Below are 27,478 nucleotides of genomic sequence, written 5' to 3' on the forward strand. Positions count from 1 at the left end.
CCCAGATCCGATCCCAGCTGGTCACTCACTTGGGAAAGCCCTCAGCCCCCTTCGCAGGGCCCGGTGTTCCCTGTCCATACAAGGGGTACGTTCTGGCAGTCCATGCTGTCTCGGGAGGCGGTGATAGCAGGTCTGTGACACCAGGGTGACCCCACCACGTGCGTCTTGGTATCCTAGAGCATCTAGGCTGCCCGGGGGTGCGCGCTCATCACCCTGCGGGCGTTAATCGTTAACCGCGCCCAGGCCTCGCCGCCGCCGCAGCCTTACCCCGGCTCTGGCTCGCCGCGCCGCGAAGGTTCCCCCGGCCCCCGCAGAGCCGCCAATTGCTGGACTGCAGCCGCGGGCTGGAGTCTCCACCCACAGGAAAAATTCCTGGCCCGCCCCTCCCTCGCTCCCTCGCTCCCTCGCTCCCTCGCTCCCTCGCTCCCTCGCTCCCTCGCTCCCTCCTGCCCTCCCGCTGCAGCTCCGGCTCCGCTCGACTTCCTGCCGGGCGCTGGCAAGCCGCGCGCTGCCTGGGGTCTCCGGGGGCCGCGCTTGCAGCTGGCCGAGTCCGGGCCGGCTGAGGGGCTGGCGGTGGGCGGGAGCGGTCGGCGGCCTCGGCCCCTTCAGAGAGCGACTTTCAAACTCGCGCCCGCGTCGCGGCAGCACCTGGGCAGCCCCGCACGCCGTGCGCGTCCCGAGCCCGCGGGGCAGCTACCGCTCGGTGAGTGTCCCCTGATTCTCCTCTCTCCCCTCTTATCTCCCTGCATTCGGCTGAGCGGCGGTGCCGGCAGTCACACTGGGGCCCCAGTCCCTTCGCGGCCCCCGTGCCAGCCCCCTGCGGGGTGAGGACCGGGGCGACCGAGGAGGGCCTGGGACTGTGTTGGCTGCTTCCCGGGCCACCCTGCCGCAGAGTGCGCGAGCGCAGGAGGGTCGTATGGGGAGACTTTTTCTGTCTTTTTTTTCCCTCCACTCCGGAAACAAAAGGGGCAAATGCGCCGGGCGGCTCCAGAGAGGCTCAGTTTGAAATCCAGGAAGCCCGCGAGGCCGCGCGCGCCCGAGGGCTGGTGTTTGGCTGGAGCTGTGGGCCTGGCGGGTGGACCCTTCTGCGCGAGGACCCGAGCCTCGGCTCCTGCCAGCCCCGGAGGCGCCTGCAGCCTGTTCCGGGTTGGCGCCGCACGGTGCTCGCTGTTGGGAATCTCGGCTACCTGTCCGGCAGGGAGGAGAGTGGGGGCCAGAAGCGGGGAGCGGAAAGCCCGGCCACCAGCTGCCTCGACGTCGTCCACTCCTGAAGTCGGTTTGGTTCTTCGCACCCCTACACCCAGCCCTTTGGTTTGGAAAGCCAGTATAGGGCGTGCAAGCTTAAATTTTTAAGGCGTTAAATAGCTACTTTGACTCTTCGGGGCGCCTTTGGAACACAAAAGGAAGAACGGAGGGGAGAATGGAATGGTTGGAGGCTGGAGAGGTGTGGCTTTTGGGGAGAGTGTTGTTAGAGGCCGCGAAAGAGTTTGATCCTCGAGGTCACTCGCTAATCTGTTGGCATATGTAGGTGCCTGTCCCCTGCTCTGGGGGCCCCAGCAGGAGACCCACACTGCGTTCACCTTACGGGGAACCCTGGACTGGGGGTTCCCAGAGTCTCCCCAGCCGTGCCTCTGCACGCAGCCCAGTCACATGGCCCTTGCTCAAGAAATAATAAGCAGGGAGGGCAATGACAGTCCGGAGCGGGGGAGGGCCTCCCCGTTGAGCACATCGGCCACCTCGCCTTCAGCAGTGTGGTTTTCCGGGCCATCCTTTGTTGGACAAGGATGGGATCCTGAGTGATTAAACCCCAGCTGTTCCCCAGGAGGAAACTAGGGAGTGAGAACCAAAAGTGTACATTTATCTCTCTGTTATTCATCTCTCCCCTGTGGTTCCGGGCTGGCCCCCTGGATGCAATGGCCTCACTTCTTTCGACACCTGCTGTCCTCCACTCCCTTCCTGGAAGATAGGACAACCCATTAGCTCCCTGGGTAACTTGCCCTGGGGATGGGGCAGGAAGTTGGGGGAAGAGGTACCCAGAGGCCAAGTCCTAGCTGCTGAGGGAGTGATTTGTTGAAGAGCTGCTTTGGGGGCTTTTCTACTGCCTTTTATTAGAAGTGGCATGGCAGGGGAAGTGGAAAGAGCACTGGCCTGATAGTCCAGCACGGGTTTATGCCTGAGTTTTAGACCTGGCTCTTCTGCATAGCATGGAAGATTGGTAGAGTTGAAGAGTGCGAGTCACTTGGGCTGGGGGGCCCCTTGGATTAGCCTACTTCATTTACTCGTGAAGGCAGCAGAGCCCAGAGGGGTGAGGTGATTTCAGCCTTGGACCCTATTGGCCAAGTAGAAACCAGAGGTCAGATGTCCTCATTGTCTGATCTGTGTTTTCTCCAACATGATCTGGCCAATTCACTTATCTTTTCTGACTCAGTTTCCACATAAATAAAGTGGGATTACTTGCCTGCTCTTCCTCATAGGAGCTGTGGTGAGGATCAAAGGAAGCCTCATTTGTGGAAAGTGCTCCATAAACTCCTGTTAAAACTAAAGGGCTCACAGTGGCTCGGGAGGGAGTCTCCCAAGGGTTTTACAATTTGCTGGCTATGTCCCACGTGTGTGCCACAAGGAGACGTTAGATACCAGGAGCCATTGTTGGATGTTTAAAACACCCTGGTCTTAATATCTCAGCCCCAGAGTAAACATTTGCCTTACCAAATCCGCAGCTATCCCACGGTCACTGTTTACGCTGGAAGAGGCCAAAGGCCACGGCCTGCGGGATGACCAGGGCTGGAGGGGGAAGGCGCCTCTGTTGCAGAGGTATGCCTTGCCCGTTCTCTTCTCCCAGCTCCCAGAACCTTGTGAAGGCTCCAGCTGTAAGCCAGGGGTGCTGCCACAAGCCCAGGCCGCCCTGGCCTTGGAGGGTTAAAAGTGAAGCCCTCTGGCTATTCTCTGTTGTGTTGGGGGTTGCAGGGACTCTGGGAGGGTGTTGCTTTTGCAGCTGCACTGAGGGCTGTCTTCAGCTCCTCATCTGTGCCCCCTCCCCCATCTCAGGCCGCCCCTCTGGCCCAGGCCACTGCTCTGTCCCGCCTCTCTGGCCAGCTGCAAGTCCACAGGCCTTTGTTCCGTGGCTGCAAACCCGCCCTACTCCATCCTCCCTCCTCAGCAGAAGCCCTCCGGCGGGGGCCCTGGCAGCTGGAAATCACAACTGCCAGGAGGAAGGGGCTACTGGAGCCCCCAGCGGACTTGGCAGATCCTCATTTCCTCTTGTCAAGCTCATCTGGGCCCCCCAACTCACCTCTGGCCAGATTCCCACACCATCTTTTCTCATCTCTCCTTTCTTCTGCTGAATGGATGGATCACCTTTTCCCCCCAGTACTCATGCCCCTTAGTTCTATTTTAAAGTACTCTATTCATTCATTTAATAGTTAAGGAGTTAGCACCTACTATGTATGAATGCCAGATGCAGAAGACACAGCAGTGAAGAAAATATACAATAATTATTGACCCAGTGGAGCTGACTTTAGCAGAAGTGACAATAAACAAGATTGAAATAGCAAGTGTGTTAGTGATAAACAGAAATAAAAAATATGATAGGGAAGGTAGGTGTGAATTGTCATGGAAGGGGTGAGGTGACAGTTTAGATAGGGTGGCCAGGGAGGCTTCCAGGAGGAAGATACTTTTGAGGTGATGCCTGAAGGCGGTATTTTTCTTCATCTCTGCCTTTTCTAACTTGAAGCCCAGTTCATCCCACTGTGGCATCGAGGAACAGAGTTTGGAGTTGGACACACCTTGGTTTCAAATCCCTGGCTTGACAGCTCACCAGCCCTGCAGGCTTTGATGTGGTGCTAAATTCCTTTGAGCTGTGTTTCTCACCTAACATGGAGTTAGTCATCATACTTACCACATGCGGCATCATGGCAGTGTACAGTGAGATAACATATGTTGAATGCTTAGCAAAGACTATAGAGAGGTTCGATAAATTATTTCTCCAACCAAATTCTGCAGGGGTAGCATGAGATATTTAATGTCATTGCTAAGGACTGTAGGTGCAAAGCTTTTCATTTTAGATATTGGGCAGGAGTGGGGAATTAGAGGGAGGGGAAAATAGAAAACCTTGGCAAAAACTTTCTGGTTAGGGAGGCTTTCCTGCCCTACCCTAGATTGCAGATGGCTGAGGACGTGGGACTCCCAGGTATGTCCTATGCCCACCCCCATCCTACAGATAGGATGACAGGGGCAGCCCTGACCACCCCCCTCTTGCTCTGGAATTCCCCCTGCTTCCAGCCAGACTCAATGAATCACACCTTCTCCCTGACCTCCCGACTCTGCCTCACAGCTGGGAAGGCTGTCCACCCCTCCCCCAGCCTCCGGCAGGTAAATTATGCCTGGAGGTCGGAAGCGGAGTGGGGCGGGGACAAGGGGTAGGGAAAGTGAGGGAGGGGGCAGATGGTGGGTGGAGCTGTCCTAGGAAAGCCCAGAAGGGTGGCAGGAGGATTCTGGTGGAGGCTTCGAGATGGCTCGGAAGACTTTGAATAAGGGTTCGCCATGGACCAGAATTTAAAGTAACAGAGTGACAAACACAATGAGAACTCAGGGTCGGCTGCCTAACTCCTAGACGCTTCTACCCAGCTGATCTGCTGAGTCTCCGCCCCTCTCTGCTGGAACCACGGGCCTACAAAGGGAGGGGTTTAATCTAAAGTACCGCTGTCAAAGTTTGTGGTGAGTGGCTTCCTGGAGACTCTGCCCTAGTTCAGGAAGTGAGGGATGGGCAGTGGAGGATGAGGCCTAGGGAAGTGGTCATGGCCAATTCCACCCCCCCGCCCCACCCCCCAAGTATGTCGCTGCACACTCGGCAGCCAGGCAGGCCCTGTGATGAAGGAACTTCCTGGGACTGCCAGTTGGTGCCTGGAGACGGGTAAAAGCTAGATGATCTGATATTAGAGGAAGTTGCAAAGAGGGCCCTGAACAGCCCCAAGCATGTTAGTGTTGGGTGACCTGAAGTCAGGAGAAAGAAAACCGGACAACGTGGACTGAACTGATCAGCAGGGGGCCCATCGAGAGCTGCTGGTAGCCCCTCTGTCTGTCAGCTGCCTGGGGATAAAGGTTGGCCATGCTAACTGGGTTGCTATCTGGGGACAGGAATGGTGCTGGACTCATCTTTGTGCCCAGACAGCATTGAGAATGGTACAAAGTGTGATCAACAGGGAGTGATGGGCTTCGGCCGTGGTCCCACCCTTAGAGTAATCTGGGCTTGTGGTCTCATTTGCTACAGCTTTTGTTCCATGGGATTAGGGAGAAGAAGGTAGTGTTAGGGTCGAGTCCAGCCCTAGGTGGGCTGTTGCCATCTGGGAATGCAAGCACTAGGGAGAAGAGGGCTTTATACAGTTCTGGCGGCTGGCCTTTGGGGAGGGAGCCCTATGTAAGCTCAAGGAATGGATTTTTAAGGACTTGCACTGTCTTTCATGCTGAGCAGACTTGGGCTGAACACAACCCAAATTGGGTTCTCGTGGGCACAGTGGTAGCTGTGCATGCAGCCTTTTGTGAAACACAGTTTGAGGGTCCTAGAAGTTGATCTGATTATTGCCAGAATCGGAGCTGGGACTGGAAGGGAAAGATGCAGGAGGAATGAAGTCGATTTTACCTTGGGAACAGGGTCCCAAAAGGAGAGATGGTTTCTACAGGTGCCGGAAGCTCTTAAAAACTCACATCCTTTACTTCCTAGGCTGTGAGACTGTGTGTGTGTGTGTGTGTGTGTGTGTAGTATTAGAAAGGAACCAGTATTCTCATATAGCTTCTATTCCTTCAGTTCATTGCTACATCCCCAGTGCCTGTTGTACAGTAGGATTCCAATAAGTATTTGTCGAATAAGTAAGTAAAACCCTACTGTGTGACGAGACCTTAGGAATTAAGGAAATGCTCACACTATGAATGTTCTGTTCCTGACAGAGAATGTCCATAAGATTCTAAGAAGTTAACCTGTAGTCAGCTGTTCTGACAGTGGGACAGGAAGCCCTGTATTCCTGCAGCATGTAAGAAGGAGACCTACAGTCATTGGGACCCGTCTTCCAAAGCTTGCTACACATTTTGCTCCCATGCAAGTTGGCCCCAAAGTGGACAGCAGGGTGTATTTATAGCGTTGGATATAGTTCTTCCCATAATATGTTCCATAATATCCAATAACACCTCTCCTACCCTAAACTCTTATTTGGAACTCAGCCACCCAGCACCCTTGCTTATTTGCATGTAGCCAAGAAGGTCGAGGACTCAAGGTCCTACATTTTTCTTCATACCAGTCTTCTCAGACCCTGTTTAACTTCTACATATAAGCTATGTCATGCTATGTTCAAGCTGGGAAGAAGCAGCAAATGAAAGAGGATAAAGGCCGGGCGCAGTGGCTCACACCTGTAATCTCAACGCTTTGAGAGGCTGATGCCGGTGGATCACCTGAGGTCGGGAGTTTGAGACCAGCTTGGCCAGCATGGTGAAACCTCGTCTCTATTAAAGATAACAAAAATTAGCTGGGCATGGTGGCGGGCACCCATAATCCCAGCTACTCGGGAGGCTGAGGCAGGAGAATCACTTGAACTCAGGATGTGGAGGTTGCAGTGGGCCGAGATTGCGCCATTGCACTACAGCCTGGGCGACAAGAGCAGAACTCTGTCTCAAAAGAAATTAAAAAAATAAAATGAAAGAGGATAAAGAAACAAGCATAGAGGGGGAAAAATGACTACAGTGCAGAGTTGGCAGTGAGAGCAGACTGAGATAAAAACTCCAGGAAAAGCAAGTGCTAGCAGAAGTGCCGGGGATCTTTTTTTTTTTGGAGGGAGGGGGTGTAGAGGGAATGACTTGGCACACCTTGGGTGTCTGGGGATCATCAGTTTGATAATTTATGCTTTGCTGGTAATTGTGACCCAGAGTCATCAAGAAAAGGTTAAATTATGTTCCCTTGACTCTGTTTAGGAAGGCAGGGAAGTGTGTAACGGATTTTTAAAAGATTCCCAGTCCGGTTGGCTAAAATTTTAAGTGTTGATACTTAGGTAATAATATCACTAATCCTTTAAATAAGACCAAGTAGGTGGTTTACCCACTTCACCCACCCCAGATGAGGAAACCAAGTCCCCACGAGTTGGGTAACTTGCTCAGGATCGCTCAGCTAATACTTGGCAGGGATGGGGTTTGAACTTTTGGAGCCCGCTCTTAGCCCTACCCCACACTGTTTTGAAACTCTGCATGCTCTTGCAAATGCTGCTTTTTGGATGCCCTCTCTCTACAGAGGTTCCAGCTGGCCAAGGTTTGACTGTGTTACAGTAGAGCCTGGATGAGTTCAATCTTAATTCGGCTCCACCCAAGCAGATTGCCAGTTATCCCAAAGGGTGTTTGCCTCAGTTGAAACAAGAATGCTTTTTTTTTGTTTTTTTTTTTTAGACGGAGTCTCACTCTGTTGCCCAGGCTGGAGTGCAGTGGCATGATCTCGGCTCACTGCAAGCTCTGTCTCCCGTGTTCATGCCATTCTCCTGCCTCAGCCTCCCGAGTAGCTGGGACTACAGGCACCCACCACCACGTCCAGCTAATTTTTGTATTTTTAGTACAGACAGGGTTTCACCTTGTTAGCCAGGATGGTCTCGATCTCCTGACCTTGTGATGCGCCTGCCTTGGTCTCCCAAAGTGCTGGAATTACAGGTGTGAGCCACTGCGCCCGGCCAAGAGTTCTTTATATATTCTGGATACAAGTTCATTGTCAAGTATACGATTTACAGATATTTTTTCCCATTCTGTGATTTGTCTTTTCACTTTCTTGGTAGTGTGCTGTGAAACACAAAAGTTTAAAATTTTGATGATGAAGTACAATTTATTTTTTCTTTAGTTGCTAGTGCTTTTGGTGTTACACCTAAGAAATCATTGCTCACTCAGGTTCATAAAGATTTACTCCTATCTTTTCTTCTAAGAGTTTGATAGTTTTAGCTCTTACATTTAGGTCTATGACCCATTTTGACTTTTTTGTATATGGTTTGAAATAGGTGTCCAGATTCATTCTTTTGCATGTGAAGATCTAGCACCTTTTGTTGAAAAGACTATTCTTTATTGAATTGTCTTGGCACCCTTGTTGAAAATCAGTTGCCAATAAATATGTTGTTTTATTTCTGTAATCTCAATTCTCTTTCATTGATCTATATGTCTGCCCTTACACCGGTACCATATAGTCTTGATAACTATAGCTTTGTAGTAAGTTTTGAAATCAGGATGTATGAGCCCCCCAACTTGGTTCTTTTTCAAGGTTGTTTTGGGTATTCTGGGTCCCTTGCTTTTCCATACGAATTTTAGGATCAGCTTGTCAATATCTGCAAAAAAAATAGTCAACTATATTTTGATAGAGATTGTATTGCATCTTTAGATTGGTTTGTTGAGTATTGCCATATTAACAATGTTCAATGTTCCATTCCATGAACAAGGAATGTCTTTTAGGTCTTCTTTAATTTCTTTCAACAGTGTTTTGTGGTTTTCAGCATACAAGTCTTACACTTCTTTCGTTAAATATATTCCTAAGTATTTTATTCTTTTTGCTGCTATTATAAATGGGAGTCATTAATTCCATTTTATGATTGCTCATTGCTAGTGTACAGGAATAAAATAGATTTTTGTGTGTTGATCTTGTATTCTGGTACATTGCTGAACACTTTTATTGGTTCTAATAGTTTTGTGGTAGATTACTTAGGATTTTCCATATACAAGTTCATGTTATCTATGAATAGAGATTGTTTTATTTCTTCCTTTTCAACCCAGATCTCTTCTATTTCTTTTTCTTGTCTAATTGCCCTGGCTGGAACTCCAATATCGAATATAGTGGCAAGACTGGATATCCTTGTCTTCTTACTAATCTTAGTGAAAAAGCATTGTCTTTCTCCATTGATTATGATGTACCTGTGGGTTTTTCATGGATGTTCTGTGTAAGGTTGGGGATATTCTCTTCTCTTCCTAGATTGTTGAGCGTTTTTATCGTAGAAGAGTGTTGGATTTTGTCAAAATTTTTTTCTGGGTGTATTGAAGTGATCAGGTGATTTTTACACTTTATCCTATTATCAACCTGAATTATTTTAATTAATTTTTAGATGTTAACCTAATCTTGCATCTCTGGGATAAATCCCACTTGGTCATAATGTATGGTTGTGGTTGCTAGATTCAATTTGTTAGTATTTTGTTGAGGATTTTTGTGTCTATATTCATAAGGAATGTGGGATTGTAGGTTTCTTTTTTCTGATATCTTGTCTGGTCCTGATGGCAGGGTAATACTGGCCTCATAGAATGAGTTGGGAAGTATTTCCTGCTGTTTTTTGGTGGGGTGAGAGTTTGTGAAGAGTTGATATGAATTATTCTTTAAATGTTTGGTAGACTTCACCAGGGAAGCCGTCTAGTCCTGGGCTTTTCTTTATTGGAAGTTTTAAAGTTACTAATTTAATCTCTTGTTTAGACTTTTTCTTTCTAAATCTGTCAGTGGTTTGTGCCCTTCTAGAAATTTGGCTGTTTCAACAAAGTTATCCAATTCATTGGCATATAGTTCATGACATTTCCTTATCATCCTTTAAGATATTTTTTGTCTTTGGTGTTCTGCATATATGCTATATACAATATGTCTGAATGTGGGCTTATTTGAAGTTTAACTTGATGTGTGCCTTCAATCTGAGGACTAAAGTCTATCCTTAGTTCTAGAAAGTTCATATACATTATCTCTTTGAAATTTGCACCTTCCCCCATTTCCTTTTTTTTTCTCTGTGGACCTCTAAGTCTATTAATGTTTATATTTCCTGTCTTATTTGTTCGAATTAAATTCAGGATGATTTCTTCAGTTTATCTTTCACTTAACTAATTCTCTCTTTAGCTGTGTTTAATTTTCTATTTAACTATTGGGTTTTATATTTCAATATTGAATATTTTATTTTCATGTATTGCTTTTTCTAATTGGCCTGTTCCTTACCCCCTATACTACCATCTTCTTTTATTAAGATTTTTATCTCTTTTATATTTCCAATCATTTAAACTATTCATCTTTAAACATCTTTTGTAGACCTATTCTTTAATTTCTAGTTCTTTGAGTGCCAGTTTGTTCCATTTTCTGACTTCCTTATGATGGTTTGTTTCCTTGTGTGGTTTGAAATTTCTGTATCAGGTTCCTCTTCAGTGGTTACAGAGGATGGGATACTTCAAAGCAAGGTTTTGGAAGCATGCACTTATTGGTGATGATGAGGTCTGGGGCATATGAGACATGTGAGTGGATGGCTATGGTGGGGTAGAGGAAAAGACTGTTGGAAGGCTCATCCCCCAAAGCTTCACATGTTTGGCTGCTTCTTACAATACAGGTCTCTCTGCTCTAGAGTCACCTCTTTAATGCCTTCCCAGGCCTCCTTAGCTAGTGGAAATTCCCATCTCTCAGAGTATTCTGTTTTCCCTCCTCTATCTTTTTCATAGCACTTACACTTTCCAAAAATGTGTTAGTTATTTGTCTACCTTTTTGTGGCCGTCTTGCTTACTGGAATGTAAGCTCCATGAGAATGAGGATGTGTCTTATTCACTGCTGTGTCCCTAGTACGTGGCACATGGTTTATACTGTCAATACATGTGAGTGAATTTGAGTAGTCTTCTTTTCACACAGGAAGTCATCCCAGCCATGATTCTGAAGCTTTCTTCTGGGCTGGGTATGACCAGGCAGCGGAGAGGAGGTGAACAGCTTGGCCTTCCCTTCCCAAACTTAATGTCTGTGCTCCCACTGGGGATGCCTTTTTCTCCCAGCACAACGGCCCCCAAAATACCATCCATGCTGTGTGCTTCCACCTTCTGGCATGTTTTTACACAGTGGCCAAAATGAGAAGTAGGGATTTGAGTGCCAGAGGACCTGGGGGGGAGAAAAGCACAAAACGCTGGAAGACCTGGTTCTTACCTCTAGGAGGTTGTTACTGAGTTGAGGCAATAGAACACTCAGAGAAAACAGCTTGGGATACTTGCTACTCACTGAGACCCTGTGCAGGTTGGTACCCCCACTGCAAGAGTGTGTGGGTGGAGAAGGAAGGCCTGTGTCTTGGGGTTGTCTACTGCTGGTTACGTACTGTTTTTGGAGGCATCTACAGGTGAGTTATGAATTCCCAGGTGACTCTATTTGGCTCCTTTCTGAGGTTGCCCCATACTCTAGGAACTTGTTGTGAGCAAAAAGTGTTACTTGTAAAAAAGCAAAAAGTGCATGAGAGCATTCCTATGAGGTAGGGTGAGAGATGGCCTTCTTGGCTTCGTCTCTCGGGCCATGTGGGAGGTTGTGGAGAGAATGGTGAAAGGCACAGGGAGTGTGGATTCCAGCAAACCCTGGCTCCCCTGCTTCCCTGACTGTATGGCCCTGGGTACCAGAGTGTTGTGAGGAGATTATATAGAGAATGTGTTTTGCCTTATGTCTGGTATACTCGAATAAATGCTAGCTGAGGTTATTTCAGCCAGGCATTTGGAGAGCCACTTGTGCCTCAGTTTCCTGACCTGTAAAATAGGGATGGCCACCTGCCTTTCCTCTCTGCCCCCACTATTGTGAGGGCAGAAGGGTTAATTATCCTTCAGCCTCGAGGGCCTGGGGTGGGGGAGGTGCTGCATAAACAGAGCATTGTTGTGCTGGTGAATGATCTGGCTTTGTTCTGAAGTCTTCAGTATTTGATTCCTGCAGTTAGTATCCCCTGTGCTTAATTGCTGGAGGTTTGTGCAGGTCCTCAGCCCTGTGGCGCTCACCTCCCAGGGCTGTGGCCTGGGTCCCTACCCAGCGGGGACCTGCAGAATTGTGTCGGGAAGTTGCATTTCCTGGGCTAGGGCCCCCCAGCAATCAGGAATGAGAGAAATGCAGAAAGTATGACCCACACGCAGAACTGGTTCTGAATAGAACATTTATTGACGAAGTTTTGCAGGAGGCGGCGGGCGCTTTAATTCCCGAGGCTGTTGGTGGCAGCTCGCTGCTCACCCCAAGCCTGTTAACTGCTGGGTTGCCGGTGCTGGGGACAATGCGGCTGCCCGGCCCCTCGCCACCCTCGTGGTGCCCGGATGGGAGCTCTCCTGAGGAAAGCGGTAGGTACCCGGCTGGGGCCAGGCCAGGGGATGGGAATGGGGTGGGATGGGGACTCTTTCAACTCCGGGCCTCTAAGCCTTGCCGGACTTCCCCCAGGAAACCCAGCCAATCACAGGCTTTAGGGTAAAAGGCAGGTTTTTCCCTTGTGGGTTAGACACTGAGGACCATAAAGGGAGCAGGCATAGGTGAGCTGCTCTTCTTAGTGGACTGTCATGTGTCTGGGTGACACAGCAAGACAGCCCTTTTGGAGGCAACTGTAAATGGTTCTGCCGGGGACTTCAGGGGGACTTCATGTCGTGAACATTTGGAGTTGAGTGGTTAGAGAAGGTCATGTAGGGCCCTACACACACACACACACACACACACACACACACACACACACAACACACACACACACACACACAAAGCAGAGTTAATCTCCCACTTCTTCCTGATGTTTCCTTTTCCCAGAATCCACAGAGGGTGGTTGTTCTGGATCAAACCAAGCGTCAGCTGGTAGAGCAGTTGAAAGGAGGTTATTCCCCTGCCCTGTCTCCTCCCTGGTGGGCAGCGGACCCGACCCTGGCACCCACCACTTCATAGTTCAGAGCAGCAGGAGTGTGGAGGTCGGGGCAGATCGACTGCAAATCAAGGCCTCACTTTTCAAGGAGTAGACGCTGCTTCCTCGGCCGTGTCTCTACACGTGTGCACCCCAGAATTGGGATTGGGTAATACTGCCCCACCGGTCTGAATTCTGGTCCATGTACGCTCCCAGCTGAGGCAGGAAGTGCCCCTCCTCTACCCAGGAACTGGTTGGATGAGTTTCTTAGGCGTCTCTGGTGAGGCCCCTTAGTAGGGGAAGCGGGGAACATGGGGGATGGGGGAAGGAGCTATGGGTAGAGAGGGGCCCCCTGGGCCCTGTAGGATAGGGGAAGTGTGTGTGGCCCTGCTGGCTGAAGGGCTGGCCGCCTTTGGGAATTTACACGTGTGTGTGTGTGTGTGTGTGTGTGTGTGTGAGTCCATAAGGTCTGCTTTGGAAAATCCACTTTCATAACTTCTCTGGGTCAGGCACCAAGCCCAAGGTCAGAGCCCAGGGCAAAGAAAGGGGGTGTGTTGGAGCTCTTCTCTTGCTGTATCACCTTCGAAGAAGAGGCGAGGCCTGAGGGAGGGGGAAGGCCAGGGTTGTCTACATAACTTTCTGGGTTTGGATGCTCATGCTTGGAATTGGGAAGGGAGTTGTGTTTTAGGGAATTGCCCTGGCAGCCTTGCCTCCAAGCCACCATTCTGATGGGCTTGGGAAGGGAAAGTGAGAACTGGGGGAAGGAAAAAACCCTTGGGTAGTAAGATGCACACAAACTCCTCCCCCAGCCCAGTTGAGAGCTGCTGGCCTGAAATTCCTCTGAGAGATTTCTTCCATTTAAGAACTGGCATCTCAGTTTTCTAGAGTAGGTGTTCTCTTCCTGCTCCTAGAGGCAGTTAATTTAAATGTAGTTTCATCTCTTGACGTTCATATTGGGTCTCATTTCTTCCTCCTTTGCAAGGGTTGGAATGGGTCTCATTCTTTCTAGCTAATGTTCCCTTGATCTCTCGCTCCTCCTTGAAGCTGTCTCTGAATAGCCAGCACCTTCCTGGGCTTCTGCATTCTTCTTGAACACTCCCTGGCTCTAGGGACACCTGCAGCCACAGCCCATATCATGGTTTGGACCTTTTTAGGGCACATTCTGACACCTCGTCTCATGGAGCCCCATTTCCACGTGTCTTGGTAGTTGTTCTTCCAGACCTGGCTTGGATCTGTCCTTTCCCACAAAGCCACGTGGATTCCTTCCATCTGTCCTTGGCCTGCCTTGCAGCCTGGCCTCTTGTTGCCAGTTGCCCGGGGCGTGGGGGTGGTCTGGGTCCTCTCAGGACTCAGCTGCTCTCTTGGCAGCAAATGCACTCAGATCTCTTCACCTGGCAAAGCTTACTCATCATTTATGACTCAGCTAAGATGTCACCTTCTCCTAGAAAGCTTCCTGGTCCCCCAAGTAGCACTAGCTACTCCTTCTCTTAGCACAGTTTATTTATTCATGCTTTTGTACTAGGACTCAAGGCATTGTTTTGTGAATACTCTGTTTATATGGCCATTTTTCCTTCTGAAGTTCAAGTTCTTCAAAGACAGGGACAATGTCTTTTTCATGTCATATCCCCAGGCCCTGGCATTCATGTTCAGGAGTGTTGAATGAATTCCCAAACTGGAGGCAGTCTTGAACTCCCATACTGCTCATGCCTGGATTCTCTCCCTCCTTTTCTTACAGATGCCTTGTCTTGTTTTGCCTTATAGCATATAAGCTCTGAAGAGTGGAGTCTGTGTGTGACTTGTCCTAACTGCAGGGCTGCCATGATGTCTTTGTGCACAGTAGGTGCTTGGTAAACAGCTTAGGTTGGAAGATTACTAGGGTTATCTTCAAATCAGAGAGAGATTGAGGCACAAAGAGCCCGCTGACTTGCTCCTGATCATACAGTGGCTAGGCAGAGCCAGGGTAGTTTGGAGGAGTGGTGGCTGTAGTTCCTGGGCTCTTTCATACACATTCTTCTGCTTTTCCTTTTTTTGATATTCCTCGTGACTTAGGAATGGGTCCGCACTAGAGCCTTTCCCAGTACCTTGCTGTTTTGTCTTATGCCCTGGCCCTCCCAGATGTCTACCCTGCAGATGGGTTTAAAACCCACGGACCAGTGTCAAGGATGGTTTTTGTTAATCACTTATTTGTGCTTTTGCTCTCTCAAGTTGCCTTAACTTCTGCTCTTGCTCAGGCCTGCGGTGCCCCCTGGCCCTGTTTCTCTCCAGCTCCCAGTAGTACATGCCGTCTCTCCGTGTGGATCCCAGAGGAATGCGCCTCTGGGATCTGCTATAGCTGCGGGATTCGGACTCACTTAATACTTCATTTCTTGGCTTGACCTCCTGTTGGGTATGGGTGTCAGGCTACTTTTCCTTTCCAGCTGAACTGCTGTGTGTCTGCCCTTAGAAGATCATGGTCTATATGGATGTTGAGATCATAGAAGATGGATAAACACATGGGTGGTGGGGGAAGGTTAGGTCATGCTGGTTCACCAAGTTTAACTTGTATCATTATTATTAATTTGAGATGTGGGTCAAACATGGTAGGTACAAGGCAGAAAAATCTCATTGTCTTGATGCTTGCAGAACAAATAAGTGATTTATCCGTTATCATCATCACCACCACCACCATTCTCGGTGGGCTTACTGTGTGTCAGATGTACGGGTTACTTACTTGTGTCATCTCAACCTTGGAGACAACCCAGTCAGGTTGGCAGTATTACTGTGCCTATTTTCCTCATGAGGAACTTGATGCTTGGTGAGGTGAAGTGACTTGCCCAAGGCCACATACAGCCAGGAAAAGTGGAGGGCCTGGAAGTCAAATGGGGTCTGCCTGACTCCACAGCCTGTGGATGAGTTTACTGCATTTGACCTCTGTGGGCTCTACTGCATCTGTGCATATTCTCTTTTCTGCCGAGGAAGCAGAGGGACCCAGTGGGGGCCCCTCCACACCCACTTGGTTCCCACTGAGATTCTCCAGTGCCTTTGAACCTGAGGCAGTAGTAAAATGCAGCTTCCTCCTACCCACCCACCCCCCTCCAGCCTAGAGGCCTCAAAACAAGCAGCCCCTGAAATGGGGATGAGGCCGGAAAGATGGCGAATTTGCAGGGCTGGGTTCTTGAACTTTGCTGGAAAGTAGCAGCGGTCCTGTGAACCTTTTTGACCTCAAGATGAGAGAGGTGGGGCCTCTGGGAACTTTGGATCTGTCTGTGATTTCCAGGGGGTAATTTCTAGTAACACCTTTTAGGGCTTTCTTTGGCTCTTCCGGTTTTGGGGCACATTGCATAGTGACAAGTTGTGCTGGCAGCCAAGTTACCTCTACACTGGCTGTGAACAAGAGCAATTTATAATAAACAATACTTGCCCCCATTTGGCTTTAGCATATGTTTACATGAAACTTCCTGGCAGATTGCTTTTCCTGGGACATTTGCAGGGAGACCAGATCATCACAGCCCCTTTTCTAAACTTGGCTACTTTCCCCTTCCTCCCAGTCTCTTGTGGCTGGTCACCTAGTATGTAGCCCAGCGGGGCAGCTATGCCGTGCTCTAGCTCCCTGTATGGGGCCAAGTAGGATGGGACTACCGGGGTGAATGAGCAGTCATCAATCCTGGCGCTTCTTGGTTGATCGGAAACTTGCTGGCAGTGACTAATGTGGAGACTCATTAGGCTAGGAGGAACTGGCTTTGGTCTTGACCTCACCCACTGTTTACCTTTCTCTTGACTGTGTGAGTGGTGAGCTCATCCCGGCGCCATCTCAGAGTCCTTCCAGCAGGCATTTATTGAACACCTAATGTGCCTTGCTCTCTGGGGCTGAAGGGAAGGTATGGGAAAGAAGGCCCAGCCCACTGGGTTTTACTGTATTGTCCAGAAGAGATGCATGTACATATCAAGCCCCAAGACCGATGCTTTAAGTGATAGGGTGTTTCGAGTTCAGAGGAGTATATTACTTCCCTATTGCCACTGTAACAAATTCTGCAATCTTAGTGGCTTAAATCAACACACATTTGTTGTCTTAAAGTTCTGGAGATAAGAAGTCAGACTGGGTTTGCATGGCTGGGTTCCTTCTGCAGGATCCAGGGCAGAATTTGTTTCCTTGCTCTTCCTAGCTTCCCAGGCTGCCTGTATCCTTGGCTTGTGGCCCCTTCCTCCATCTTCAAAGCCAGCAGTGTAGCATCTTCCAGTTCCCTTCTCTCTGTCCCTCTGCTTTTATTGTCAAACTTCTGTCTGACCCTGACTCCTGCCGGATTCCTCTTATGAGGAGCCTTATGATCACATCAGGCCCACCTGGCTAATCCAGAATAATCTTCCATCTTAAGATCCTTGATTTGATCACATCTGCCTTCTATGTGTCCCTTTTGCCATATAAGGTGACATTCATAGGTTGAGGGTCAGGCTGTAGATATCCTTGGGTGGGGGCGTTATTCAGCTTACACTAGTGTGTATGTTGGGAAATGGTTGAGGAGGCCTTTCTGAAGGAGGTGATTGCTAAATGTGTATAGGCAGAGGGTCTGGGGACACATTCCAGGTTTGGGAGACAACATGGGCACATGTTGGGTAGGTGGGTACAGGGGGGTGTGGATGAACAGCCCTCCCTCTTAGCTAGGTGCCTGGCTTTCCTTTCCTTCCAAGGTCAGGCCGAGGGAACTTTCTGGACTTCAGTTGCAGGCCCAGGCTTTCTCCTGGAGTCCATGTGGGAGGGCTCCCCTGGCAACACAATCCTTTTCCTTCCTGGCAGCTGTGGTCCTGCTGCAAGGGACCCAGCCAGACTACATGGGCCCTGCTGCTCTTAGGTGGTGGGAAAATGCATTCCCGAGGGAAAATGAATTTGAACCAGCTGGGCTGGGTTTGGGTGGCCCAGAAACCTTGGTCACACTGTTGGCACAGCCTCTGCAGGCAGTCACGTTGCTCACATGCACACAAAGTCACTCCCCGGGGAGCCTTCTCTCGCGCTTTATTACGGTGCTCAGGGCTGCTGAATCTCCAGGAGGGATGGGAGGGGTCAGAGTGAGGAAACTGCTGGGAAAGGGGGCAAGGGTCCCCTAGGAGGGGGTCCTCCCCTCCCCCAGGAGAGCCCCTAGGGTGCAGGGAGCAGTGGGAACACACAGGCAAGAGCTGGGCCTCTGGGGACAGTTTGGGAGCCGGGTGGCCCAGAGTGGTGCCGAGCTGTGGGTAAGAGCACAGCCGAGGGATTTCACCATCTTAGTTGAGATCTTAGTTGAGAGAGATCTCTCTCTGGAAGTTCACATTGCTCCCACACTGTTTTTTCTGGAAAAGTTATAGCTTTTCTCTATTGCTTCCTTCTGGCACCCTTTTTGAAGAGATTCCGAAAGTGCCGTCTTAGGGATTGTTTGGGGGAAGGACAAAAGCCGCTGGGCCACCCTGGCTTTGAGAGCCCTTGGAATGTTTAGCAGATGATGTAGTTGAGGGATGAAGGCCACACAGGAGGGCTGCGCCATCGCCGTTCCTGAGTGAGGACTTTCTTTCTTCCTTTCTTTTTTTTGTTTTTGAGATGGAGTTTCGCTCTCATTGCCTAGGCTGGAGTGCAGTGGTGCGATCTCAGCTCACTGCAACCTCCTGGGTTCAAGCAATTCTCCTGCCTCAGCCTCGCGAGTAGCTGGGATTACAGGTGCATGCCACCACACCCGGCTAATTTTTGTATTTTTAGTAGAGATGGGGTTTCCTCATATTGGTCAGGCTGGTCTCAAACTCCTCTCAAACTCCTGACCAAAGGTGATCCGCCCACCTCGGCCTCCCAAAGTGCTGGGATTACAGGCGTGAGCCACTGCGCCTGGCCACGAGGACTTTCCCTGTGTGCAGGTGCCGTGTGGATTCCTCCCCAACTGGGGCCTTTGGAGCAGCTGCCCCATGGGGACCCTCCTTGCTCGTTTTCTGCCTGGCTCCAAAGCAGCTGTGGTGCGGTGTGGCTTCTCATTCTTGAGTGTGGGGTGAAGGGCAGTGGATGAAATGATGACATCAGCCTCTGAACCAGAATGTTTTCTGGGGAGTCTGGTGTGCCCACCAGAGGGTTCACCCCCAAGTGTCCTCTTCCCCTCTCCTGCCTTGTCCTCAACTCACTGGCCTGGGAGGGAGAGCCAGTGGGAGTGGGCTGACTCCTGGGCATTCCCCAAGACCAGAGACACAGAGTTCCAGAAGGCTCCCCGTAATCCTGTGGGATGGGGGAGGAGCAGGGTCCCATTGCCTCAGTGACAGGAGACCTGAGGACAGAACACTGAGGCTGTTGTGGGTTATGAGGGTGTGCCTTTTTTCTTTCCTGTTGGGTCAGAATGGGGCATGGTGCTGAGGCGTAGTGGGGAGGGGAAGGATGTGGCCCCAGTCTGCTGTGCTGGGAATCCAGGGGCCTGCTGCAGCCTGCCTGCCTCTGCACCTGCAATATTCAGGGAAGCTCCTCCAGAGGGCAGGTGTGGGTGGAGGAAGGGTGTGGTTTAGGCTTAAATTTAAAGAAACAGAAAAGAAACCTCCCTCTCTCCCCTTCTTCTGCCCCTGGATCCTTAAAGGTGTATGTCTGAGCTGCTGCTTAGGCCCATCAAAAAGAAAGCCTGGCTGGGTGTGGTGGCTCACACCTGTTAATCCCAGCACTTTAGGAGGCTGAGGCAGGAGGATCGCTTGAGGGCGAGGCTGCAATGAGCTGTGATTGCACCACTGCACTCCAGCCTGGGTGACAGAGGGAGACCCTGCCTCAAAAAAAGAGAAAAGTCTTTGGGGACCTGCTCAAAGAGGGTTTCACAAGTATAGGACTTGAGAAAGAGAGTTTTCTTTTTTCTTTTTTTTTGAGATGGAGTCTCATGCTGTCACCCAGGCTGGAGTACAGTGGCGCGATCTCAGCTCACTGAAACATCTGCCTTCCAGGTTCAAGTGATTCTTCTGCCTCAGCTCCCCAAGTAGCTGGGATTACAGGCACCTGCCACTATGCCCAGCTAATTTTTGTGTTTTTAGTAGAGATGGGGTTTCACCATGTTGGCCTGGCCAGTCTCGAACTCCTGACCTCAAGTGATCTGCCCGCCTCTGCCTCCCGCAGTGCTGGGATTACAGGCGTGAGCCATCATGCCTGGCCGAGAAAGCGAGTTTTCTAGAAGACTGATTCACTGATTGATGACTGACTGGATTGATTCATGTTGCAAGATGGAAGAGGTCATGGCTGGGGCATACTTAAGAGAACTGGAGACCCCTATGTGGTAGGATGGGGTAGGCGTGGGTACCTGGTTTGAGGGTTTGGTTGCTGCCTGCCTCATCACCTCCTTCTCTGGCCTCCTACTTCCCTAGCAGACAGGGTCTTCCGAGATGTGTTTGAAGACCTGAGTTCTCATCCTGGCTTGGGGGGGAATCTTATAGTATGGAGTGGTGCTCTTCAGGTAGGAAGGAAAGGCTGGCCCCGCCCGGGGAGCACCAGGGGAGGCACTTTAACTGTCTCTGTGGGAGTCTGAGCTACACACACATAATGGTTCCAATCCGGTGTCTTAGGGCCAGAATGCACTCCAGCTGAGTGCAGTACACTCAGAATGCACTCTGAGAGCGATGCCTCTTATCCGTCACCATCAAACGGTGCCTCCTGACAGTCTGCACTAGTGTCCTGCTTTGTACTCAGTGCCTCGTTTGTTCTTCAGCCCTCCCTTTCTTGGGCTCTTGGCTCTTTTCCAGCAAGTCCTCCTGCCCAAGAGAGAGAGAGCCTTGTGATCGTGGGTCTCCTGGTCACTACAGGGCTTCTCTCGTCATCCAAGAAGTTTATAGTCCAATCCTGGTGACCTCATACTTTCTCCCTCTTCCTTTCTGCTTACCCATGACCTGTGATCCTTTGACCGGGAATCTGTATTTTACCATATTGTTCCAGCCGGAGAGTGAATGGCCAAAGGTCACATAGTAGCAGGTCCAAAAACTGCCCTAAGGAATCTTGACTCAGTCCTTCCAAGTGTCATGTCATAAGCCCCAATCCTTCAGGTCTTCATATGTCCCCTGCAGCTTATGCTGAAGCAAAGCCATGGCAGCCAGGGCTGTGACCAGTCCTTTGCTTGTGGCCCTGTCTGGTGTGTAGTCCATTAGGGAGGCAGTGGGCAGGAGAGCATGAACTCTGGAGCCTCAGTGCCTGAGTTCAAGTCCAGGCTCTACCACTTACTACTTCTGTGGCCTCAGTACCTGCATGTATAAAATGAGGGTAGTAATAGAACCCACCTTCTGGAGTTGTTGCAAGGGGTTAGGCACTTTAATATATACAGAGCGCTCAGAGCATTTCAGCAGTTGGCTGTTATGCTTTGTTTTAGCCTTAGGAGATAGGAGCTTAGTTTGCAGACAGGTAGCCTATGATAAATCAGAGAGAAAACTTCTCTAAGTAGAAAAGACATATTAGTTTCTGGGTTTGAAGTGTGCTTATGTTGCTATCCTCTTGCAGTGGGATCCCCAGAGAGGGACCCTCAAAAGGTCCCTTTTAGAGACAAATCTCCCTAATGGTGTGTGTGTTGGGGTAGGGGTGGGGCTGTGAGTAATCTTTTGCTTTAAGACTGTGAACTGGCTGGCTGTGAAATCCATTTGGGAGTGGGGCCGTTTCCATTTAGCTTCCCCAGAGAAGCTGACTGACCCCAGATGTGATCTGGGAAAGGTCTTAGGCTGTAAATCCCTGCCCCTTTGTTCCCTGCTGGGATGGTGGTGGTGGGTGGGTGGGGTGCCTGACTGCAGTGCACTTTGAAGGACATCAGAGTGCCACGGGGCTGGGGGTTAAGGGCTGGGGTGGAGCTTGGGTTTTTATCTGTCAGTGCTGGAATGACATGGTGTTGCCCTGCCTGCTGGTTCTGTAAAAGGCATAGCTGATTAATTGTAAAGGCCCTTTTGAGGAGGGAGGAAAAAGCAGCAGCCCTACAATTCCCAGGGGGCTCTCTTCTGAGCAGCTCAAAGAGCTTTACCAAAATGATCCTGCTAATTAGCCCTCTGGGCATTGCACTGGGCTGCGGAGGGGAGCACTGGGCTGCCACTGAGTCCCCATCTGCAAGTTGAGAGGCTCATACAGAGCTCCTTGGAGGTGACCCCCTCCAGTGAGACACAGTGACAAAGTGCTGTGCTCCAGAGCATCCCGGCCAGGTTAGCGGCAGGTGGTAAGTAGGTCTTGAGGCGCTTGATCTGTACCTCCGTAAAAGCATCAGTTTGTTCACCATTGTTGCTCATTTGTTAAATTGGCCCTTAAGACCCCTACTTTTTAGTAACTAATGGTGTAAGGCAGAGGGTCTCAAACTAGTCACACTGTCTCAGGCCAGTGCTACAGTAGGAGAAACCTGGGAGGTAGTAAGAGAACACAGAAAGAGTTCCCCAGGTTTGGGGGATATTGGAAGGTTCCTGGAGGGGGCGATGTCTAATTGGAGACCTAAAGATTGAATGTAAATTACATAGGTTGGGGGATGGTACCGTATGGGGTGGATGGGGACAAGATAACGCCAAGGCAGAGAGAACATTTGCAAAAGCCGGAGACCCAGGGGTGTTGGTTTCCAGGTTGAGGCATAGGCACAGGAAACCAGGGGCCAGTGTCAAGGGTTCCCAGAGTAATGGCAGCTTCTAGATTCTTCTCCTTGTAGCTCAAGTCTCTGCCCTTTAGTCATGTCTGGGGTCTAGTCACTTCTGAGCCCTAGAGCTAGGGGTAGAAGACTCGGGTCAGTAGGGGTGAGAGGGGTGCCCAGGAACTTACTGTTTTCCTGTGAAATAGCAATGAAATGTGTACTCTGCAAAGTGGCATTGGTGAGCTCTAAGGGGTGGGCATGGGTGTTGCATGGGTGTCCCTGTCCTTCCCAAAGGCTGCAGCCTGAAGTAGTCTGGCCACTCCACCCTTCCATCCCCCGGCTGCTCCAGGTGGGCCTGCCTGTGAGCCACACCATCTGCTTTGGGAATAAAGTCCACCTGAGGCTCTGTTTGCCTCACCTGGGTGCAGTTTACTGCTTTCTCTGCTGCCCCCACCCAGCTGTGCCAAGGGGAGCTTACAGAGACTCACTGATGGCTTAGCCCTGGGGAATTTCCTGGGGCCTGGGATGAGTCAGAGGCAGCCTGTACCAGGTGCTGGGGTGGGGCTGCGGAGTCGGGGGATAATGCTGGCTCAGCCAGTCAGTATCCAGAAAGTTTCAGGTTTGTGGTGAAGCCGCCGGTGCCCCTGAGGTTTTGCAGTCTTAAGGAGAATATTACCCCTGTTATGTGTCTTGTCTTAACATTGTAAGAACCAGATCTTTGCCCATCCCTGTACAGTGACCCCAGCACAGGCCACAGACAGGGGGGCACTTGGGAAGTTCTTCTTCACAACTGCCATTATTATCACCATATTGATGGTGTATGGAGCACGTACCCTATGCCAGGCATCATGCTCAGAGCTTTACGAACAGCAGGTGGCTTCATCTGGGAGGACACAGCCATGGGGTAGGCTGTATCCATCCTCATTTTACAGGTGAGGAGCTGAGGCTCTGAGGGACTAAGTACTGTGCCCCAGCAGTGGGGCTGGGCTGTGAATTCCTTAGAGGGTACCTGGACCACTGTGCTGGCAGGTGGACTTGGGCACCCTCATCAGTGCTCATAGAGTCTGAGAACAGGGCCCTTCTTGGGATTCAGTTTTGTTTTGTTAATTGTGTTAAATGTAAATACACATAACATAAAATTTACCATCTTCACCATTTTAAGTGTACAGTTCAGTGACAGTAAGTACATTCATATCATTGTGCAACTGTCATCACTGTCTATCCACAGAACCTTTTCATCTTCTAAAACTGAACTCTGGATGCACTAAATAATACCTTCCCACCCCACCTGCCCCCACCCCTGGCAACCGTCCCTCTGTTCTGTTTCTGTGGGCATTCAGAGGTTGACCCTTCATCTGTCTGTCTTATTGCAGAATCTCCCTGGGGTGCCCTCCCCAGGCAGCAATGCCAGGATGCCTGTGTCCACCTCCCTCCACCAGGATGGCAGCCAGGAGCGGCCGTTGAGCCTGACCTCTACCACCTCCTCGTCGGGCTCCTCCTGTGACAGTCGCAGTGCCATGGAGGAGCCCAGCAGCTCTGAGGCTCCCGCCGAGAATGGGGCAGGCTCCCTGAGAAGCCGGCATCTGCCCAACAGCAACAACAACTCCAGCAGCTGGTTGAATGTGAAGGGGCCCCTCTCCCCGTTCAACAGCCGGGCAGCGGCAGGGCCTGCGCACCACAAGCTCAGCTACCTGGGCCGAGTGGTGCGGGAGATCGTGGAGACAGAGCGCATGTACGTGCAGGACCTGCGCAGCATCGTGGAGGTGCGTGTCGGAGGCCTTGTGGCACAGTATTCTAGCAGAAGCCTGTTTCACCCTGGGAGGGAAGCTCTCAAAAGACCTGCTTCCCATAAAGTAGTTGGAGAACTGGGGTCTCCCACCCTCGCTGACTGCACTGTGAAAGCTGTTGACCCCTCAGGCTTCCCTAGGACCTTGGGCCAGATCAGTAGCTTGGGCCGACAGGAGTGAGCATCGTTGATAGGGTGGATCCCCAGCCTGCCTGGGAAGATGGCTCTAGAGAGCCTGTGCCACAGAGACTGAATGGAGCGAAGACATGGGCTCTGGGCCTGGCCCCATGCATCCCCTGCCCTGTTGTTTCCTGGCTGTGCGGAGCCTCAGGTTCCTCCTCTGTAAGAGGAAGCGACACCTACCTTGTAGGTGAAGGGCACGGAAGGGCAGCTGTGTGGCTGCCACTGAGGAAGCCCTCTGCCCCACTGGCTCGGGGCGTGGATTAGTTTCCTAGGGCTGCCTTAACAAATGACCACACACTGGGTGGCTTAAAACAGCAAATGTATTCTCACTCAGTTCAGGAGGCCAGAAGTCCAAAAATCAAGGTGTTGGCTGGGTTGGCTCCCTCCAGAGCCTCTGAGGGAGTAGGCATTCTATGCCTGTCATCCAGCTTCTGGGGTCCTGGCAGTCTTTGACATTGTTGGCCTGGAGATGCGGCCCAGCACCTTCCCATCACCTTTTTCTTTGTGTTTCTCTGTGTCCTCCTTCTCCTCTTATAAGGACAGCAGCCACTGGATTTGGGGCCCACCCTAAATCCTATCTGAAGTCATCTTGAGATCCTTAACTAATGGCATCCACAAAGACCTTATTTCCAAATAAAGTCACATTCTGGGGTTCCAAGTGGACATGAATTTTGGGGTGGACACTGTCTCACAGTAGGCAATGTCCGTGAAGTGCTGTCACAGCAGGGCCGAAACGAGGTGTGGCTAGGGAAGGTAGTGGGCAGGGTTGTGCCGGGGGCTAGGTTCTGACCACTTCCCTCCACGCAGGACTACCTCTTGAAGATCATTGACACACCCGGGCTGCTGAAGCCAGAACAGGTCAGCGCCCTCTTTGGGAACATAGAAAACATCTACGCGCTGAACAGGTGTGTGAATGGGCCTGACACTCACCATGTTCTGCCTGCGAGGCCCACCTCAGGGCCTAGGGAGGAACCCTGGATGTCCCTGGTCTCATGGGCCTGTGACATGTGGGCCTGGGGCCTGATCTCTGAGGACAGGGAAGGGTTGTCCATCTCTGTGCCCTGGGCTGATCTGCTTTCTCTCAAGGGCAGACGGGGAGGTAATTTGAGGGTGTGTGCATGTTGGGTCCATCCTGAGCCAGTGCCCCCTCAAGGGGCTGCTGGGCCCTACCTTGCACACTGGTTCTCTTCCCTGTGGAAGAGAACCTTCCCCGTCCTTCTCATCTTCATTTTCCATTTGCACATCTGTTAATTTCTTATCCTCCTTTCCACTGACCCCAAGGGCTCCCTGGAGATGATCTGACCTATTAGTGGATTGCACAACCCAGGCAAGACACATGTGGGAAGCCAAACAAGGCCTGACCAGGGGCTGTGTCAGGGCAAAAGGCATGGGTCTCCTGCCTGGGACCACAGACTCCCCAGGGAAAGTGCGCTGCTCTGGAGGGGCAGGGCTTGAGGGAACAGCGGTGCTAGGACAGGAAGAATCGTATCCCAGGCCCCTTAAGATGGGCAGAGGGAGCTCTGGCTGTGTAAGCTGGAGAAGTCTGGGAGGGCAGGGTGCAGGGAGGACTTAGGCCAATGGTGAGGGGTTGGGAAAAGAGGAGGAGCACAGAGGGAGGAGGCAGGGAGCAGTGTTTCTAGGGGTGCCAGGACTCACCTGTCTCTCCCCATGTCCCACATCCTGGGTGCCCTGGCTCCTTTGCTAGTCCCCATTCTCTCTCCTTCACCCTTTAATCCTCTGCTTTTGTGTGTTTGACTCCTTCTGCCTGCAGAGGAGCTGTGTCCCCTCCCGAGGTGGGTATGGGGGTCCCCTCTTCGTCTCCCGCTGGTTGAGCCTGTAGGTCTCCCTGACTTCCTGCTTTGTGGCTGCTTTGTGCTGGATACTTTCTGTGGTTGCTGCCTGGGGCAGGACTCCCTCTGAGGCTAGAAGCCCCAGTTCTTTAGCAAAGCAATAGGGCTGGCTGTCAGTCAGGGTTTGGGAGGTTGGGGAGGGGGCAGTGAGGGGCATTGTCCTCTGACTGCAGAGGGTACAGTGGCTGCTCTCCCCTCACTCAGCCAGCTCCTCAGAGACCTGGACAGCTGCAATAGTGACCCCGTGGCTGTGGCCAGCTGCTTTGTGGAAAGGGTAAGAAGGGCTGGGTCCTTGCCTCTGTCCTACCTTGCTGAGAGCTCAGAGAGACAAGAACTGCCAGCATACATCTGAGTCCTGGGGATCCCTTTCCAGGGAAAGTGCTGGGTGCTCTATCTTGAATGAGAAGGGTGTTCTGAGGGGAGCCAGGGCTGCTGGGTGGATGGGATGTCCTTGACAAATAGGTATAAAGATGGCTCTGTAGGCATTTGGGAACAGGGGACAGAGGGTGCTCTGGGGGCCAGGGGCCTATCTGCTACCACCATCTTTACCGTCAAATGAGAATCTCCCTGAAATCACTATTTTTGATCTCTTCTTAGAGCCAAGAGTTTGATATCTACACTCAGTATTGCAACAATTACCCCAAGTGAGTAACTGGGGTGAGAGGGAAGGCAGAGCCATCTGGTGAGTCCAGAGCCCCCCACTTCCTCATCCAGGCCTTCCCCAGGTGGTGACTGGCCCTTCTCCCACTCCCAGCTCCGTGGCCGCCCTGACGGAATGCATGCGGGACAAGCAGCAGGCCAAGTTCTTTCGGGACCGGCAGGAGCTGCTACAGCACTCGCTGCCCTTGGGCTCCTACCTGCTGAAGCCAGTCCAGCGCATCCTCAAGTACCACCTGCTGCTCCAGGTAGCCCCTCGGTCCTCCCAAGCACCTGGGGCCTGGGGAGGGCAGGGCCTTCGGGTCAGGGGCACCTAAGTGTCTATCTTCTGTGCAGGAAATTGCCAAGCATTTTGATGAAGAAGAGGATGGCTTTGAGGTGGTGGAGGATGCCATTGACACCATGACCTGTGTGGCCTGGTACATCAACGACATGAAGAGGAGGCATGAGCATGCGGTCCGGCTCCAGGTGCTCTGGGGCTGGGACGCTGGGGGAGGGGCAGGGCTGGGTGGGCCAGGCTTCCACTGGGAAGAGGGACTGTGGCCACCCTGCTGGGATGAGCTGGGCAGTGGCATTGGGGGAGCCTTTGTGGCAGGGTTTGCAGAGCCTCCTAAGGCCCCAGTGGCCTGACTCTAGGGATTGGGGCCCCTCTACTGCAGGAGATTCAGTCACTCCTCATCAACTGGAAGGGGCCTGACCTGACCACCTACGGGGAGCTTGTCCTGGAGGGCACATTCCGCGTGCATCGCGTGCGCAATGAAAGGACCTTTTTCCTCTTTGACAAAACACTGCTTATCACCAAGAAGCGGGGCGATCACTTTGTCTACAAGGGCAACATCCCGGTAACCAGGCCCT

General features: G+C 51.2%; 1 protein-coding gene across 11 annotated transcripts in view; it reads left to right on the forward strand.

The window, feature by feature from the left end:
• Positions 1-368: 368 nt before the first annotated feature.
• Positions 369-27,478, forward strand: part of PLEKHG3 (pleckstrin homology and RhoGEF domain containing G3) — a 39,925-nt gene continuing 12,815 nt past the window's right edge. For 2 of the 11 annotated variants that reach the window (XM_016926227.4, XM_016926232.4), the window contains exons 1-8: positions 10,028-12,078; positions 23,521-23,910; positions 24,924-25,021; positions 26,171-26,240; positions 26,564-26,610; positions 26,721-26,871; positions 26,960-27,091; positions 27,283-27,465. In XM_016926227.4, the coding sequence (XP_016781716.1) occupies positions 12,055-12,078; positions 23,521-23,910; positions 24,924-25,021; positions 26,171-26,240; positions 26,564-26,610; positions 26,721-26,871; positions 26,960-27,091; positions 27,283-27,465 (1,095 nt within the window). In that variant the 5' untranslated portion in view covers positions 10,028-12,054. Of the gene's footprint in view, positions 704-4,444; positions 4,714-4,760; positions 5,098-10,025; positions 12,079-23,520; positions 23,911-24,923; positions 25,022-26,170; positions 26,241-26,563; positions 26,611-26,720; positions 26,872-26,959; positions 27,092-27,282; positions 27,466-27,478 lie in introns of those variants that run through there. The other 9 variants (XM_016926228.3, XM_063793555.1, XM_016926231.4 and 6 more) reach the window with 9 other exon arrangements.

Source organism: Pan troglodytes, chromosome 15, assembly GCF_028858775.2.
Source record: "Pan troglodytes isolate AG18354 chromosome 15, NHGRI_mPanTro3-v2.0_pri, whole genome shotgun sequence".
NCBI lineage: Eukaryota > Metazoa > Chordata > Mammalia > Primates > Hominidae > Pan > Pan troglodytes.